This window comes from Terrapene carolina, unplaced genomic scaffold (assembly GCF_002925995.2).
Source record: "Terrapene carolina triunguis isolate 2854851 unplaced genomic scaffold, T_m_triunguis-2.0 Scaffold23, whole genome shotgun sequence".
Lineage (NCBI taxonomy): Eukaryota > Metazoa > Chordata > Testudines > Emydidae > Terrapene > Terrapene triunguis.
This window is the reverse complement of record NW_020664374.1, coordinates 19,809,248-19,825,237: the sequence shown is the minus strand read 5'-3', so window position 1 is coordinate 19,825,237 and position 15,990 is coordinate 19,809,248. Positions and strand designations below refer to the sequence as shown.

The 15,990-nt window shown below is 39.6% G+C and overlaps 1 protein-coding gene across 2 annotated transcripts in view; it reads left to right on the top strand.

Moving 5' to 3' along the window:
- Window positions 1-15,990, top strand: part of LOC113406243 (ribosomal protein S6 kinase alpha-3) — a 125,222-nt gene that overhangs the window by 47,797 nt on the left and 61,435 nt on the right. For both annotated transcript variants that reach the window (XM_026649848.1, XM_026649847.1), the window contains exons 3-6: window positions 1,448-1,564; window positions 6,768-6,849; window positions 12,177-12,257; window positions 13,358-13,437. In XM_026649848.1, the coding sequence (XP_026505633.1) occupies window positions 1,448-1,564; window positions 6,768-6,849; window positions 12,177-12,257; window positions 13,358-13,437 (360 nt within the window). The remainder of the gene's footprint in view (window positions 1-1,447; window positions 1,565-6,767; window positions 6,850-12,176; window positions 12,258-13,357; window positions 13,438-15,990) is intronic.

The window sequence follows — 15,990 nt, the reverse complement described above, 5'->3', positions numbered from 1 at the left end:
AAGTGTATTTTTGTTTGGTAGTTGAGCCAAAACATGTTTATCTATTTGAAGCATTAAAAGTGTAATGCTAGATGTCTACCAAGGTAATACTGCTATTTTAGAACATGCTTGCTTGACTTTGTTACCATAACAGAAATGAAGCCTGTAAAAAACGTTTTAACATGGTTCCAGCAAAATTACTTTTTAACCCAGTGTTTAAAAGGCTATTGTCAGTGTGGTGATATGTTAAACCATATTTTACAGTATCTTAAACGTGAAAATGAGCAGCAGCTTCTGAGCGACAAGAAGATTGGGGGTTGTCTTTAAATCTTTGTGTTCTTGACAAGAGCATCCTTGGGTGTCTCCTGGTCCTGTGGGTGAATTTTTGGGCTGATCACACCGTAGGGACGTTTGGAGCAGAAAAGGCACTGGAAGCTATAAAATAATGAGAAGCAGAAGAAAAAATGAGAAATAAAAATGGGAGAGAATTTAAAAACACCAAAAAAAAATTCAAAAGAAGGACAGAATATATATATACACAAACAGGAAAGGAACAATAAGTATGGTGACATTTAGACAGGAAAGGGAGGACAATAAGAAATAAAAAGTAGCAATGACTTAAAATCTTAAGTGTAAGTACCTTGAAAGGAGGACCCTTTTCTCCTCTCTGTTCTCTCTAACTCCAAGCCCATTTTTGGCATTTTAATTTTTTTAATCATGTAGTACCGAAGCCTGCAGTGTCAGCCATTTTGACTGAAATGGGTCATAGGATTGGGCCCTGTTGAAAAACTTGGATTGGGAGAAAGCAGCAACACACAGTAGTTAAATCCCCAATGCATTTGTGCAAGATGAGGAAATACAGACATCCTGTGTGAGGAATATAAACTGTTATACAAACGTGTGGATTAAAAACTTACTCAAGGTTTCTTCCACTGCTTCTACTGCAGTGGTGATTGATGGAGGAGGTTACAAATCTATAGCTAAAATAGATATGTGCCAGCAAGGAGCAACCAAAGCTGCATATTTTGAGGGGAAAAATGCATTTATAAAGTATCTGTGCATTGAAAACTGACCTCCAGTAATAACCTAACTTTATATTCATGTAATAATTCCTCAGTGTACCATCCTGCAGTTCAAAAACTGGATGGCTGCTTACTTTTCATAAGTCTCTTAACTTCGGGAGAAAATTTGCACATCCTTTGCTTTTACAGGTGACACATTCTGTTCATTGTCCTGATTTCTATTATTTCTGCACTCTTCACATGCAAACTTAGAATTGCCCATAGAATTATGTAACATTACTGTTTCTTCCAAAATCCAACAGGATTGGATTTAATTCTAGACTATTAATGATTTTACCTGGTCAGTTTCAGTATCTCTGATATTTGTGAATAGATTTGTGATGTTTACAAAATATTTTGGAAGGCATGACATTAACCTACAGTTATTTCTTATGTTTTCCTTCCAGGAAGAAGGCAATATCAAAGAGATTGCAATAACACATCATGTAAAGGAAGGACATGAGAAAGCAGACCCATCACAGTTTGAACTTCTTAAGGTTCTAGGACAGGGTTCTTTTGGAAAGGTATGTTGTACAGTTTTTTGTGGATGGGTTATCAAAAGGGCAGTAAGAAGCCCCAGGATTGGACAGTAATAAGGGTGAAATATTTAGAGCAGTCAGATTTTTATATTCAAGCCGTAGTCCGAGTCAAGATTATGTTCTAAATTGGGCTTTACTGACAAAGCACTCAGGCTCTGGCAGATCCTTTTGAACAGTAAATCTGTTCCAAAGTAAGCTATTCTGTAAACCTCAAAGATTCCTGAATTCTCTCCTTGTGCAACTCTGGTATAAAAGTTTTCTGAAGTAAGATATTCAGTATTAAGATGGAAGAGTATATTAATCCTGAATAAATCCATTCCATGTATCTTTAACACACTGTCATACCTGAAAGAAAGAACAGGTGGTAGGGAGAATGGCCATCAGTAAGGGAAAAAGTATTTCACAATATAGAATGACTCTAGTTTTGTTCATGTGTTACAGAAAATGGGCTTTGGTCCTATACTAGTGAATTAATAACACTGATATTTAGAGCTGTCAAGCAATTAAAAAAATTAATCGCACGATTAATCACACTGTTAAACAATAATAGAATACCATTTATTTAAATATTTGGGGATGTTTTCTACATTTTCAAATATATTAATTTCAGTTACAACACAGAATACAAAGTGTACAGTGCTCACTTTACATTTATTTTTGATGACAAGTATTTGCACTGTAAAGAAGAAAAAAAAAAAGGAATAGTATTTTTCAGTTCACCTAATACAAGTACTGTAGTGCAATCTCTTTATCATGAAAGTTGAATTTACAAATACAGAATTATGTACAAAAAAACCTGCATTCAAAAATAACACTGTAAAATTGTAGCGCCTGCAAGTCCACTCAGTCCTACTTCTTGATCAGTCAATCGCTCAGCCAAACAAGTTTGTTTCCATATGCAGGAGATAATGCTGCCTGCTTGTTTACGATGTCACCTGAAAGTAGGGTTGCCAGGTGTCCGGTTTTTTTCACCAGAATGCCCGGTCGAAAAGGGACCCTGGCAACTCCGGTCGGCACTGCCAACCGGGCCATTAAAAGTACGGTCGGCGGTACTGTGGGTCTAAGGCAGGCTAGTCCCCACCTGTCTTGGCACCGTGCTGTGCCCTAGAAGTGGCCAGCAGGTCCGGCTCGTAGGCGGGGGGGCCATGGTCTCCGCAAGCTGCCCCCGCCCCGAGCACTGGCTTTGCACTCCCGTTGGCTGGGAACTGCAGCCAATGGGAGCTGGAGGGGGTGGTCCCTGCAGGCAAGAGCAGCGTGTGGAGCCTCCTGGCCCCCCCAGCCTAAGAGCCGGACCTGCTGCTGGCTGCTTCTGGGGTGCAGCATGGTACCAGGACAGGCAGGAAGCCTGCCTTAGCCCCACTGCACTGCTGACCGGGAACCGCCTGAGGTAAGCCCGCGGTCCAACCCCCTGCCCCAGCCCTGAACCCATACCCCTCCCACACCCAAACCACCTGCCTCAACCCACAGGCCCCTCCCCCACTCCAAATCCCTCGGCTCCACCCTCGAGCCCCCTCCTGCACCCCAAACTCTTCATCCCCCAGCCCCACCGAAGAGCCCGCACCCTCACCCCAGAGTCCATACCCCCTCCCACACCCCAGCCCCCTACCTCAACCTGCAGTCCCTTCCCGCACTCCAAATCCCTCATTTCTGGCCCCACCCCAGAGCCTGCACCCCCAGTTAGAGCGCGCACCCCAACCCCCTCCCCCAGCCCAGTGAAAGTGAGTGCGGGTGGGGGAGAGCAAGCCACCAAAGGAGGGGGAATGTAGCGAGTAGGGGTGGAGCGTCAGGGAAGGGGCGGGGCTAGGGATGTTCAGTTTTGTGCTATTAGAAAGTTGGCGACCCTATCTGAAAGTGAGAACAGGCATTCTCATGGCACTGTTGTAGCCGGCGTCACAATACATTTATGTGCCAGATGTGCTAAAGATTCATATGTCCCTTCATGCTTCAACCACCATTCCAGGGGACATGCGTCCATGCTGATGACAGGTTCTGCTCGATAACAGTCCAAAGCAGTGCAGATCAATGTATTTTCATTATCTGAGTCAGATGCCAATAGTAGAAGGTTGATTTTCTTTTTTGGTGGTTCGGGTTCTGTAGTTTCCTCATTGGAGTGTTGCTCTTTTAAGACTTCTGAAAGCATGCTCCACACCTCATCTCTCTCAGATTTTGGAAATTGACACTTCAGATTCTTAAACTTTGGGTCAAGTGCTGTAGCTATCTTTAGAAATCTCACATTGGTACCTTCTTTGCGTTTTGTCAAATCTGCAGTGAAAGTGTTCTTAAAATGAACATGTGCTGTCATCATTCGAGACTGCTATAACATGAAATATATGGCAGTATGCGGGTAAAACAGAGCAGGGGACGTACTATTCTCCCCCAAGGAGTTCAGTCTCAAATTTAATTAACAAATTTTTTTGAACGAGCGTCATCAGCATGGAAGCATGTCCTCTGGAACAGTGGCCAAAGCATGAAGGGGCATACAAACATTTAGCATATCTGGAACGCAAATACCTTGTAATGCTGGCTACAGAAGTGCCATGCAAATGCCTGTTCTCACTTTCTGGTAAATAAGAAGAGGGCAGCATTATCTCCTGTGAATGTAAACAAACCTGTTTGTCTTAGCAATTGGCTGAACAAGAAGTAGGTCTGAGTGGACTTGTAGGCACTGAAGATTTACATTGTTTTATTTTTGAGTGCAGTTATGTAACAACAACAAAATCTACATTTATAAGTTGCACTTTCACAACAAAGAGATTGCATTACAGTACTTGTATGAGGTGAATTGAAAAATAGTATTTCTTTTGTTTATCATTTTTACAGTGCAAATATTTGTAATCATAAATAATATACACTTTGATTTCAATTACAACACAGAATACAATATATATGAAAATGAAAAAATCCAAAATATTTAATACATTTCAATTGCATTCTGTTGCTTAACAGTGCAATTAAAACTGCAATTAATTGCAATTAATTTTTTTAATCACAATTAATTTTTTTTAGTTAATCGCCTGAGTTAACTGTGATTAATCGACAGCCCTAATGATATTCAGTAACCCCACAGGGTTGTTTCTACCAAACAACCTCCATCAAAATTTGGACAAGACAGAACTGTTCCTTATCTTCAATTCACCTTGAAATTTTGAAGGAACCATTTGCAATCTTATTCAATAATAATCTTAATGTTTGGGGCATTAAAACAGTTACCATCATAAGCAAGATCGCCCTGCTTGCAGATAACCTTTTCAGGTACTTATTTCAGTGAGTGCAAAAGTAAATATTTAAAACCTTAACTGCATTTGGGAGATATGCAAGGCTCACAATCAAGTGAAGGAAGATTGAAATATATCATATGGGCCAACAGTACTTTCCAGTTCCTCCTTAGTATTAGAATCCAGATTAGGTACTGATCATAAACATAAACCAAGATTTTTTAACACCCTATTACACTTTAATTCTATACCAGTCCTGGATAAAATTTCTCATTGGAGAGAGATGAGGACATCCTATCTATGCCTAACTATCAAGTAAGGTGCAATACCTGTTCTTTCAAAGTATTTTTTCCCATCTGTTCTCTAATTATTTACAAAACACCACCAAAAAAAAGTTAATTTATTTGAATAAATAGAAATGTTTTTTGGCAATTTTGGCAGTAGCATTGCCGTTCATCGAATATGTAATTCCTTGGCTTAACAAGAAACAAACCCCAAAGGTACTTTCTGTCTGTAGCCTGTTTCTTTGTCAAGGAATCCTTCCCAAGACGTCATATGACAATCGCTAAATTCGGGTACAGATGAGTAATCCAGGATAAAGAAAACAGTCTCAGAACCATTAATAGTTATCTTTGAGAACTCATGAAGGACATGATTATGATATCTATCATTTCTAAAAGGCCTTGATGCCTGGGCAATTCTTAAATAGTAATAACTCATAATTTTGGGGCAATAATAACTACAAGGACCTGATTCTCATTAACACTAAGCCCTGTTTGTATTTCTCTGGCATCAAAAGAGGTCTTGGTGTACATGAGAGCTGGGCCCAAAATTATTACATATAATTTACTGTACTAAACAATAAAACTTGATTCACATAACAAACTTGATTCACCTCTGTCTAGTGTCGTATCTCTATCAGGTCACTAGCACAAGCATGTGGGAGCACCCTCTGTTTTCAGATTTACCCTGAGTGGTACATAGCAAATACTAAATTATCACTCAGAAAATCCCCTTTACCCCATGACCTGTCTGCTATGTCTTTTCATAAGTGAACCAAAACACAAATATAAAACGGTTTGTGTATTTGGCTTTCCTTCTTACTAAACATAGAATTTGTCTACAGTGGAAATCAATACATCCCCTTCCATATCTGAATGGTTTAAGGATATTAAAAACATAATCCCTCTCAAGAAATCCTATTATACTGCAAAAGGAAATGAAACACACTTTAGCTGGTTCTGGAAGTACTTTACTAATACATGTGACATTCAATCACAGTAAACTATAACAAGGTAGATGGGCACATGTCTTCTCACAGTTTTCTGGTATATTTTTAAAAGCCCTTTACTATGGTTAATATATTTATTGCCTTTGATTACTTATGAACAGTTGTTTGACTTGCAATCATTATATATTTTTCCTCTCTGAATTAACTCTTCCACTCATCCCAACTATATGTAATGTCTGCAGCTTGTTTATAACCATTTTTGTTATGTCCCTGTTAATTCCTGTAAAATGTGAAACTGCTTGAAGAGAAATATTTTTTAAAAATTTAACTGAAGAGAATGGTCAGAATGTTTAATTTGTTGTTTCATTTAATTGTTTGTTAAATGCTTATTGGCGCAACTTTTCAGACACAACCAAATTCATCTCTGAAATCAATTAAGTTAAACCAGGATAAATTTGGCCCAAAATATTTTTTGTTTTTTAAATGCAAGTAAAATTGGGGGGAGGGGAAATGTGATAGGTAAACAGGGACATTTGTAATTAGGTACACAAGCTGTATAAACATGAACAAGCAAAGATAACTGTAAGTGGTCAGTACTAGAGTTGGGGAAGCCATTTGTTACAAATAAGAATTTTATTGAAAAAACAACTGTGAATCCCTATTAATAGAATTAGATACCAAAGTTTACTGATTTGATTTATATTTATCTCCTTTAAGAACGTTTTTAATATATTGAATACAGGTATTTCTTGTCAAAAAAATCTCAGGATCAGATGCTAGACAGCTTTATGCAATGAAGGTATTAAAAAAAGCCACACTGAAAGGTAAGTGATACTTTCCATAAATGGTTACTTTAATTGATGTACATATGTACCAAACCGTAATCTTTTGCAAACAAAAATATAAATATAGATACTGTTAAAAGAGTTAGTTCAACAAAGATCTTTTAAGTACATGCTTAACTTAAATTCATCAAATAGGACAAAAAGTAATGTCTTTGTATTATAAACACAAAAGGATTAATGAATGAAAGCATCACGTTTGTAGAATTTTTAATAAAAACAGTTTTCTTTCCGTGATAGCCTTTGATCAACTTGTTTGTTGTCATCCTGTCAGAAACCCATGTGCAGTAGATATGAAATTTCTAAACCTTTTACTACAAACTTCATTATAATGTAGTTCAGTAATCCTTCTTGAAATAATTAGTATTAAAATCCATGTCCCTTATTGAAGCACCGCATAGGCATAATAAATGTTTCATGAAGATAACTGTGCTACATCATTCTGGTTAGTTGACTTGATCCTGGACATGTTAGTAGATACACCTCTACCCCGATATAACGCGACCCGATATAACACGAATTTGGATATAACGCGGTAAAGCAGCGCTCTGGGGGTCGGGGCTGCGCGCTCTGGCAGATCAAAGCAAGTTCGATATAATACGGTTTCACCTATAACGCAGTAAGATTTTTTGGCTTCTGAGGACAGCGTTATATCGGGGTAGAGGTGTACTTATTAAATGGCATATTTCTGTTCTCCAAAATGCTGTGTAACTTTGTGGATAAAGTTTCTTGCCTTTTGTTGAGAAGGTTAAGAGATCAAATTATGTTTAGTTTGTGATGTTGAAAAATCCATTGTTAATACCTCTTTTATTATGATAGTCACAAAAACTGAGTATTTTTGTACAACAAAACCCACCAACTTTATAAAAAGAAAAATTCAGGAATATAAATACATAATGAGGTTGTGCTTATATGTTTTGTAGAAAAGAGGAAGCTAATTGTATTCCCTCTTCCCTAATCACTCTCCATACACACAGTGAACCCTGGAAAAGGATAGGAGTCTTAACATTCTATAGTCTTCCAGATACCATATTTTGTATTATTGAATCTCTACTTGTCACAGACCCACAGGATAGACTCTTATTCAGAGATCTTTTCCTTCTTCAGGAATCAGTACACCTCAACAAGTATTTGCAGTGACACCAGGCAGCCTTTTCAGAACAGAATAGGGTTCCATAGTGGACTGGAATATAACATCAGGAAATCCTTAAATTAACATAAAGAAGCAAACATCAAGATATAGTTCATACTGGCCAATGCCAGGGCTCCCTTGAACCAGGCCGCTGTAGGAACTATCTTGGTTTCCTGTCTTTGTCTTTTTGTCTTCATTCCAGGAGAGCGCTCTGTGTGTATCCCTGAGCCCAGTTTTTATCGACTCCTGTCACCTCCCTCCATTGCCTTCCTCCTGAGTTCATATGTGCTCCACCCACCCAAGCTGGGAGCCTCTGATTGATATGTCAGTTGTTCATTCCTTGGGATTTCCCTTGTCTGGTAGGGCCTTCCATTGATATGGGTTGGTCTCAGCCAGTAATAAATGACCTGTTCATATCACCCAAGAGAGTTACGTGACAAAACGCCTTATGTCTCCTGCTCTTTACACTCACAGCATAGCAATACTAAGCACAGAGTGAAACTGAGGCACATATTGGAATCATAAATATATTATCAAAATTCCCACACCTGGTTCCATAGTTAAAGTTTGAGCTTAAAGCAGGAATTTAACTACTTTTTTTTAATGTATGTCCTCTCCAAAAATATAGGACTTGCTCCAAAATAGAATGAATTTTCAGAGAATTTATAAGTACCGTATATACTCAATCATAAGCCAGTTCGTTTATAAGCCGAACCCCCCCAGGATGGATAAGTAAAAATGGAAAATTTTTATAACCTGTTCAGAAGCCGACCCTATAATTCAGGGGTCAGCAAACTTTGGCTCCCGGGCCATCAGGATAAGCCGCTGGTGGGCCGAGATGGTTTGTTTATCTCGAGCGTCCGCAGGCACAGAGGTAAACCTAAGTAAACAAAGTGTTCCGGCGCGCCAGCTGCTTACCCTGACGGGCCGGGACAGCAAATGGTGGGGAGATTTTTTTGGTGAGGAGAATCTGGGAGTCAGGGGAGTAACCCCTGTGATTTCCCCCCCACACACATAATCCCACCCCTAGCCCAGGACCCCCACACTCTCCCTTTCCCATCCCTTCCCACCTTATCTGCGGAGGGCCAGGGGAGGATGTCTTTGACCTGGCTGGAGGAGCTCCAGCAGGCTGGGGGGCGCGGCCGCAGCCTGCTCCGGTGGGTCAGACCGGGCGGCGCGGCTGCAGCATGTTCCAGCAGGCTGGGCGGGCTGGGCAGTGCGGCCACAGCCTGCTCTGGGGGGCGGGGCCGAGCGGCACGGCTGCAGCCTGCCAGCCCTTGAGCTGCAGCTGCTTCGGAGGCTGTGGGGAGAGCAGCGTGGCCAGCAACAGAGAGACTCTGGCCCCGCCTCTTCCCTTCTGTCTCTGCTGGCTGTGCTGCCTCTCCTTGCTCCCTCTGTTGGGGGGAGAGGCTGTGTCCCACCTCTCCTTCTCTATACCCGTTCATAAGCCGACCCCCTTCTCTGGTGCTTCCCTTTTTTACTAAAAAAATTCGGCTTATGAACGAGTATATATGGTAAATTCTCTAATTAGCTTGCATTTATAATTATTTTTAAAATGGTTCCTTTTAAAAAAATAACAACAAAACTTGGGAGCCTATATCACTACATTTTTTTGTCTTAAATATCAGTAATGAAACGACAGACTAAGGCACCTGAACAGTCTTAAGTCTATCCTGTGGACACCATGAGGAAGAAAAACAAAAAAATGTAATGTTCCTAAAAATCAGAGTATCTTTTCTAACTGCAAGTAGAATCTCTCCTCAGCTATCCTGGGGTAAACTGTCACTTTTTTCTGTGGGATCATGGACAAAAATTTGGTTAAAACAGTGGATTTTGGATTTTTATCAAGAAAACTTCATATTGAATAGTTATATCACCAATGGCCCAGATTTGGTGATATTATTTATCTGGTCCCAAAGAAGAGAAAATGCCAAGGAAAAATTTGTTCTCCTTTTTGTCTTTGTTTCTTTGTGTTACTTAGAAGAGGAGCAGGTTACCTTCATCCCAGACCCAAAGCATCTGAAACAGTTTGTTCCCAGAAAAAATTTAGAATGGCATATAACTACCTTTTAACGACAGTCCATGACTGAGATATAAATTAAAGATTTGCTCTCTTGGGTCTTAAGCTTCAAGTGCAAGACTTTCAGATGTCTTAGGCAAACCAAAGATGAAGCATTTTTGAGAATGTTAACACCCTGTCCAGTGTATTTCTTCCCTGCTTGTGCCTCAACTGATACTGCATTTTCAGCTATGGCTGTCAGAGGAGTTCTCAACTGACTGCTCCTCCTTCAAGAGTTTGGCCATTAAAATTGATGTATTTGAGTGTTTATAAATGATTATCTATATTTTGAATTTTTTTTTTTTTTTTTTTTGGAGGGGGATTGACAGTTCTTTTGTGGTGTACAAGATGCTTTGCCTCCAGCAGCTTTGTCTTATTCTTTACATCCTTTTTTAGACATTGGTTTCCTCCCATTAAAAAGCACTTCCGTGATTTTTGAAACTCCTGACTGGCTGTGGCCCTGAGTGGGGTAGTAAGTTGTGTTCAGATGCTACATCACTGGGTCTTTTGGGATGTGAGCAATGAGTAACAGCCTTATCTCCATCAGTAGAACAGATGTTATGTCAAAAGCAGGAATTTTGATTGCAGCAGCAGCACTGCAAAAATCATCAGGAAAAGGATCCAGTAGATTCTAGACACTAGAAAGCACTGCCTGTGAGTAATAGGCATAGGCTAAAGACACCACATTGTCCTCTGGGAAGTTGGGGGACTGCACATTGGGAGAGGTCTTGTAGATCTCTTTAGGAGTTAAGATTCAGACCTTCATACATCTTGTAATTGCAGTGCCTCACAGTCATGAAGTATTGACACAGATGGGTCCTTGGCCTTCAGACATTGCCCAGAACTGACAGGAAAACCAAGATACTACACAAATGGGTTGCATTGATTTAACTAAACTGCCTTCTTAGACTGATTTAGTTAATCCAGTGCAATTTTTGTATATAAACGAGACCTTTGATGCACCTTTAAGCTTATGCATTAAAGTACCAATACAACAGTGTCTTCTGACCAAAGATGTTGCCTTGTGTTTTTGCCTCTCCCAACATCTGAGGCTCTGGGGATTCCATGACCCAAAGGGCAAGGACTTGCTATAGAGGATGCCACAATACTCGAACATTGTGCTTGAACCTTAAGACTCAAGAATGTGATTCTGTTACAACTTATGTCTTAGAACAAGTAGAGTCACATGTAAATAAATTATTCCCTTCTGTGAAATTAATCCATTTTGAATACTAATTACAACAACTCAGTAATAACTTGTGTGTTTTGAGATTGAATGTCCCCTGCATTTAAATAAATGGTTGGTTTGCCTAAGACATTTTAGATTGTTTCCATCTTCGTTTCTTTCAGTAAACTATTTTCTTAATCCAGAGTCAGAGGCAATAGTACCTTTTAAAGACTGCTTTCTACTTGCAGGCAGTTTACGTGCTTTATCACCTCCTATCTGTAGGAGAGTACCTTCAGGGAAATGCAGCTACAGTAGCCAGAATGCATTGTTATACCACATTCCAACCTTTTAGTGTTTGGAGCATATTCAGGAGTAAACTGATAGCCTAGATTGATTGACATATGTGTTTTTAAAAGAGTCTCAATGGTGCCATAGCATTGGATGGATATCTTTTGATTGTAGTTTGTAAAAATCCAAATTAAAAGATTTTTGTTCAGCTTCTTTTGGTTTAAAGCTACTTCTTTCAATATAGTTTATTATTAAGTTTATTATAAGGTACGCTTTGTACAGTAAACCTGTATTCACACCAGTGGGTTCTACCACTTTAACTCTGTTTCTAAACTGATATACTTATAGTACAAAAATGTGTGTAGATCAGAGTATAGTGCTGTTGGAGTTCTTGGTTACAGATTTTTAATTTTTTTTCTAGGTTTCAAGTAGCAACAACTTGACTTGAGCAAGTCCCAGTTTTTAGTGAGATTTTCAGGAAACAATGTATTGTGAAGTAGGTTCTCCACACAGTCTCACAAATTTGCCTTTGCATGGATGTTATTGAATTGGCATAGAGTTGTAATAATTAAACCAAAAATATACAAGGAGAAGTAAATTAGGGAAATGTAAGAGGAATAGTCTGTTCTCAATATGAATTATACTTTGTGTTCATATTGTAGTTCGAGATCGGGTTCGGACAAAAATGGAACGTGACATCTTAGTGGAAGTTAATCATCCTTTTATTGTCAAGTTACATTATGGTGAGTTATAAAAGATGAAATATTATTTGTCTGTCACTGTGGTGACAAAAATTCAAATACCTTTGCAAAGAATCATAGAAATTAGAGTTGGTCATCTAAACCCCAATCCTGCAAAAATGTATTGCACATACTTAGCTTTACACACTTTGAATAGTCACCCTAAAATCAGTTTTACTATTCTCAGTACATAAAGTTAAGCACAGGGGTAAGTCTTTGCAGAAACGGGGACTTCAGTCCATCCTTTTATAAAAGGAACGTATGTCAATTTAAATCTAGCTAGTATTTTTTAAAAAAAGATTTCAGTTTCTACACCTGTCTATCATACTTTTCTGTTTTTAAAATATTTTCCATCCCTAATTGATCTATAAAGACTAACGTGTACAAAAGTCTCTAGTCCCATTCCCATCAAAGTCAGTAGAAATACTCTTATTGATTTCAGTGGCAACTCAGTTATTTAGAGGAAAGAGTGAAAATGACTCAGTTCAATATTCTGTTAACTGCACAGAGTAAACAAACTGCAAAAATAGAGAAATATATTTTCTGATCTTTCAGTTATAGCAATTTAAAGTTTTATTTATAACAATAGTTGCTATAAAATATTCAGACAGAAGTGATTTTTTTTTTTGTTCTTAAGTTGATAGTGCCCCTTTAATATCATTCCCTACAGTGTATTCTTCAGTGTTTTGTCCAGTCCTGTTTCCATGTGATTACTGTACAATGTAATATATCTCCGTATTAGGTTGAATATCTCATAACACTAACATACATGATGTACGTTAAATGTATTGGCATGCTCACCTAAATCTAACTGTTTTATTATCAAGATTTGGAAAAAGAATGCTGACTAGCCAAGCTATGTTTTCAGTGGCATAAAGTTTATTGGTGATCTGCCTTTATTTTTTTCTTCTGACATGACACTGATTTGTTTAAAGGTAGAATTTATTTAATTCTTTTAAGTGACTATGTTTCAATCTAGGAGAGAGAAAGTCATTGTTTTGGTAATGGGAACAATGGTAAATTCTGGTAAACTTATTCTTCTGGTCGTTGGTAAAAGTACGAATTAGCTGCTTATTGAAATTGTTTTTAATGGGTCTTTTCAGCTTTTCAAACAGAAGGAAAGCTATACCTTATTTTGGATTTTCTCAGGGGAGGAGACTTGTTTACACGCTTATCCAAAGAGGTAAACAATTTTTTCACATTAAACATATGGTTAAACGTGGTCTTTCACTGATCTGTGTTGGGGAGGTATATCAGGAGAGTTTACCTTCATGTTCTTAATTATTAAAAATGTGGTTTTCATTAAACAGATCTTAGAAATAAAAATATATTTCTATCCATGCTCTTCAGGAGGTTTTGGGATTTTTTTCATTTTTGTTTGTTTAGCTTTGAAAGAGTGCTGTCATAAGAATGTTGTTAATTTGTTACTCCCGAGGTACGCTCCAGCAATTAGATTTCTCATATTGCTCTTGTGCTTTCTCATATACCCGCCACCAACCTGTTTAAATAACTTGCCTCAAAAAGTATATAGAGCTATAGAAATATGCTTATACAGGGAGAATATCTGTTAGTTGCAGTAGTTTGAGTGTATTTATTGACATCTATATTTATGCTAAATGGATCTGTATTATTAATATTAGCCCCCCTCCCGAAAGTGCTGAGCATTTTATAAACTTGAGGTGAGCAAGATTTGTAATCCTTATCCTAAGCTTTAAAAAAAATTCACACATTTTTAGCCCTTATGGTCATGAAGATAACTTTCCAAACAAGAGCCAAACTGATGCAGTGGTGTCTGTCTGACTACACTGCAATCAAGAGGTGTGATTGCAGCTTGTATAGGTAACCTTCAACAATGCAACTTCAACCCTGATGAAGCTTGGAAAGCCAAACGGAGTTCACAGAAAGTCACAAATAAACACCTTGTGAAAGATCCAACACAGAAGATCCCTGGCTTTGATCTCTCATGGGCAACCCTAAATCGTATCTGCACAAACCATGGTAGACGCGGCTACTTGCTGCACAAATGGAAAATTAAAGACTCTCCAGTGTGCAGCTGTGGTCACCCAAAACACCATGGAACATATAACAACTTGATGCCCGATTCACAAATACGAAGGAGGCATCACAGCAGTACACTTTACTACTCCAGACTCAATTATCTGGCTTAGCCAGCTAAATGTAAAATTATAATTGTTGTTCTACATTTACATCAGTCATATGAAGAAGAAGAAGAATCTAGCTTTGATCTAGCTAGATCAATCTACGGGTTATCAACAACCATGTCCAGTACCCAAGATATATACTCAGGAGGCTAGCCCTTGCTGCTACCCATGCTGCCACAGTTACACAGCTGTTGCCAATCGTGTGCAGAAACGTTGTTATATTTATACCACAATCCCAAATCATGTTTCATGCCTTTCTGGTGGCCAAAAGTCCCAATTGTACCTACCATCTGCCAAACGTTTCATCTTCTACAAAAGTCTACGACAGTGGTTCTCAACCAGAGGTCCAGGCTCCCAGTGGGGCCGTGAGCAGGTTTCAGGGGGTCCGCCAAGCAGGACCAGTGTTAAACTTTCTGGGGCCCAGGGCAGAAAGCTGAAGTTCCACTGCATGGGGCTGAAGCCTGGGGCCCTGAGCCCCGCCACTTGGGGCTGAAGCAGAAGCCTGAGCAGCTTAGCTTCGCGGTGTCCCCTATGGCATGTGGCCCTGGGCAGTTGCCCAGCTTGCTACCTCCTAATGCTGGCCCTGGCTTTTATATGCAGAAAACCAGTTACTATGGCACAGGTGGGCCGTGGAGTTTTCAGAGCATGTTTGGGGGGGCCTCAGAAAGAAAAAGGTTGAGAATCCCTGGTCTACAATACAGTTCCTGCAAGCTACTCTAGGTTCAGCTTGCTCCACTTACTTGGGCCCTTGGCTATATTTGAAAACTTTGAGCCTCTTTGTCCACAATTTGCATGCTCCTTGCTGGCATCTCAGTATATCACCTTCCTGCTAGTGACTTTTCCATCTTCAGCCACTCCACAGATACTCATGATTTTATACAGTATTGTTCTTTTGATTTGCCATCTACCCAATATATTGGAGTAGTTCTGCAATTATGTTTTATTAGATCTCAGTCCTCATGACGATCCCCATGGCCATTGTGTGTGAAGCAGCATCTGCTCCAAAGGGGGTCTCAGCGCAATGCCCACTGATCAGACCAGATCAGTTACACCTTTCCCCAACTATCACTGCTGCTGCGTGTCCTCCACAAGATCCAGCATGAAAGTGCCATGGTTATTCTGATAGCCCCATTCTGGCCTGGCCTGTTCTGGTTTCCCCATTTCTCTGCATGTCAGCGAATCCCCCACTTCTGCTGCCAGCTTTCCCAGAAGTGTTCACGCAACATGTCACCAGGATCAGGCATCCCCATATGCAAACACTTCACCTCCCAAGTTTGGTTTTTGTATGGGCATTTTCACTAGATTGGGATTGTTTGTCGGTAGTTCGAGACATCCTCTCGAGTAGCAGAAAAGATTCCATGAGGTGTTTCTATTAGGCCAAGTGGAAGCGTTCCACCTCCTGGGCCAGGCAGAGGGGTCTCGCCCCAGAGGACATACATTCCCCTTCTGTTAGACTACTTTCTGTCCCTGAAGACATCAGGGCTTGCACTCAATTCCATGAAAGTTCACCCCTCTGTGGAAGGACGTTCTGTGTTTACTCTCCCATTGACTACCAGGTTTGGGAAAGGCCTCTT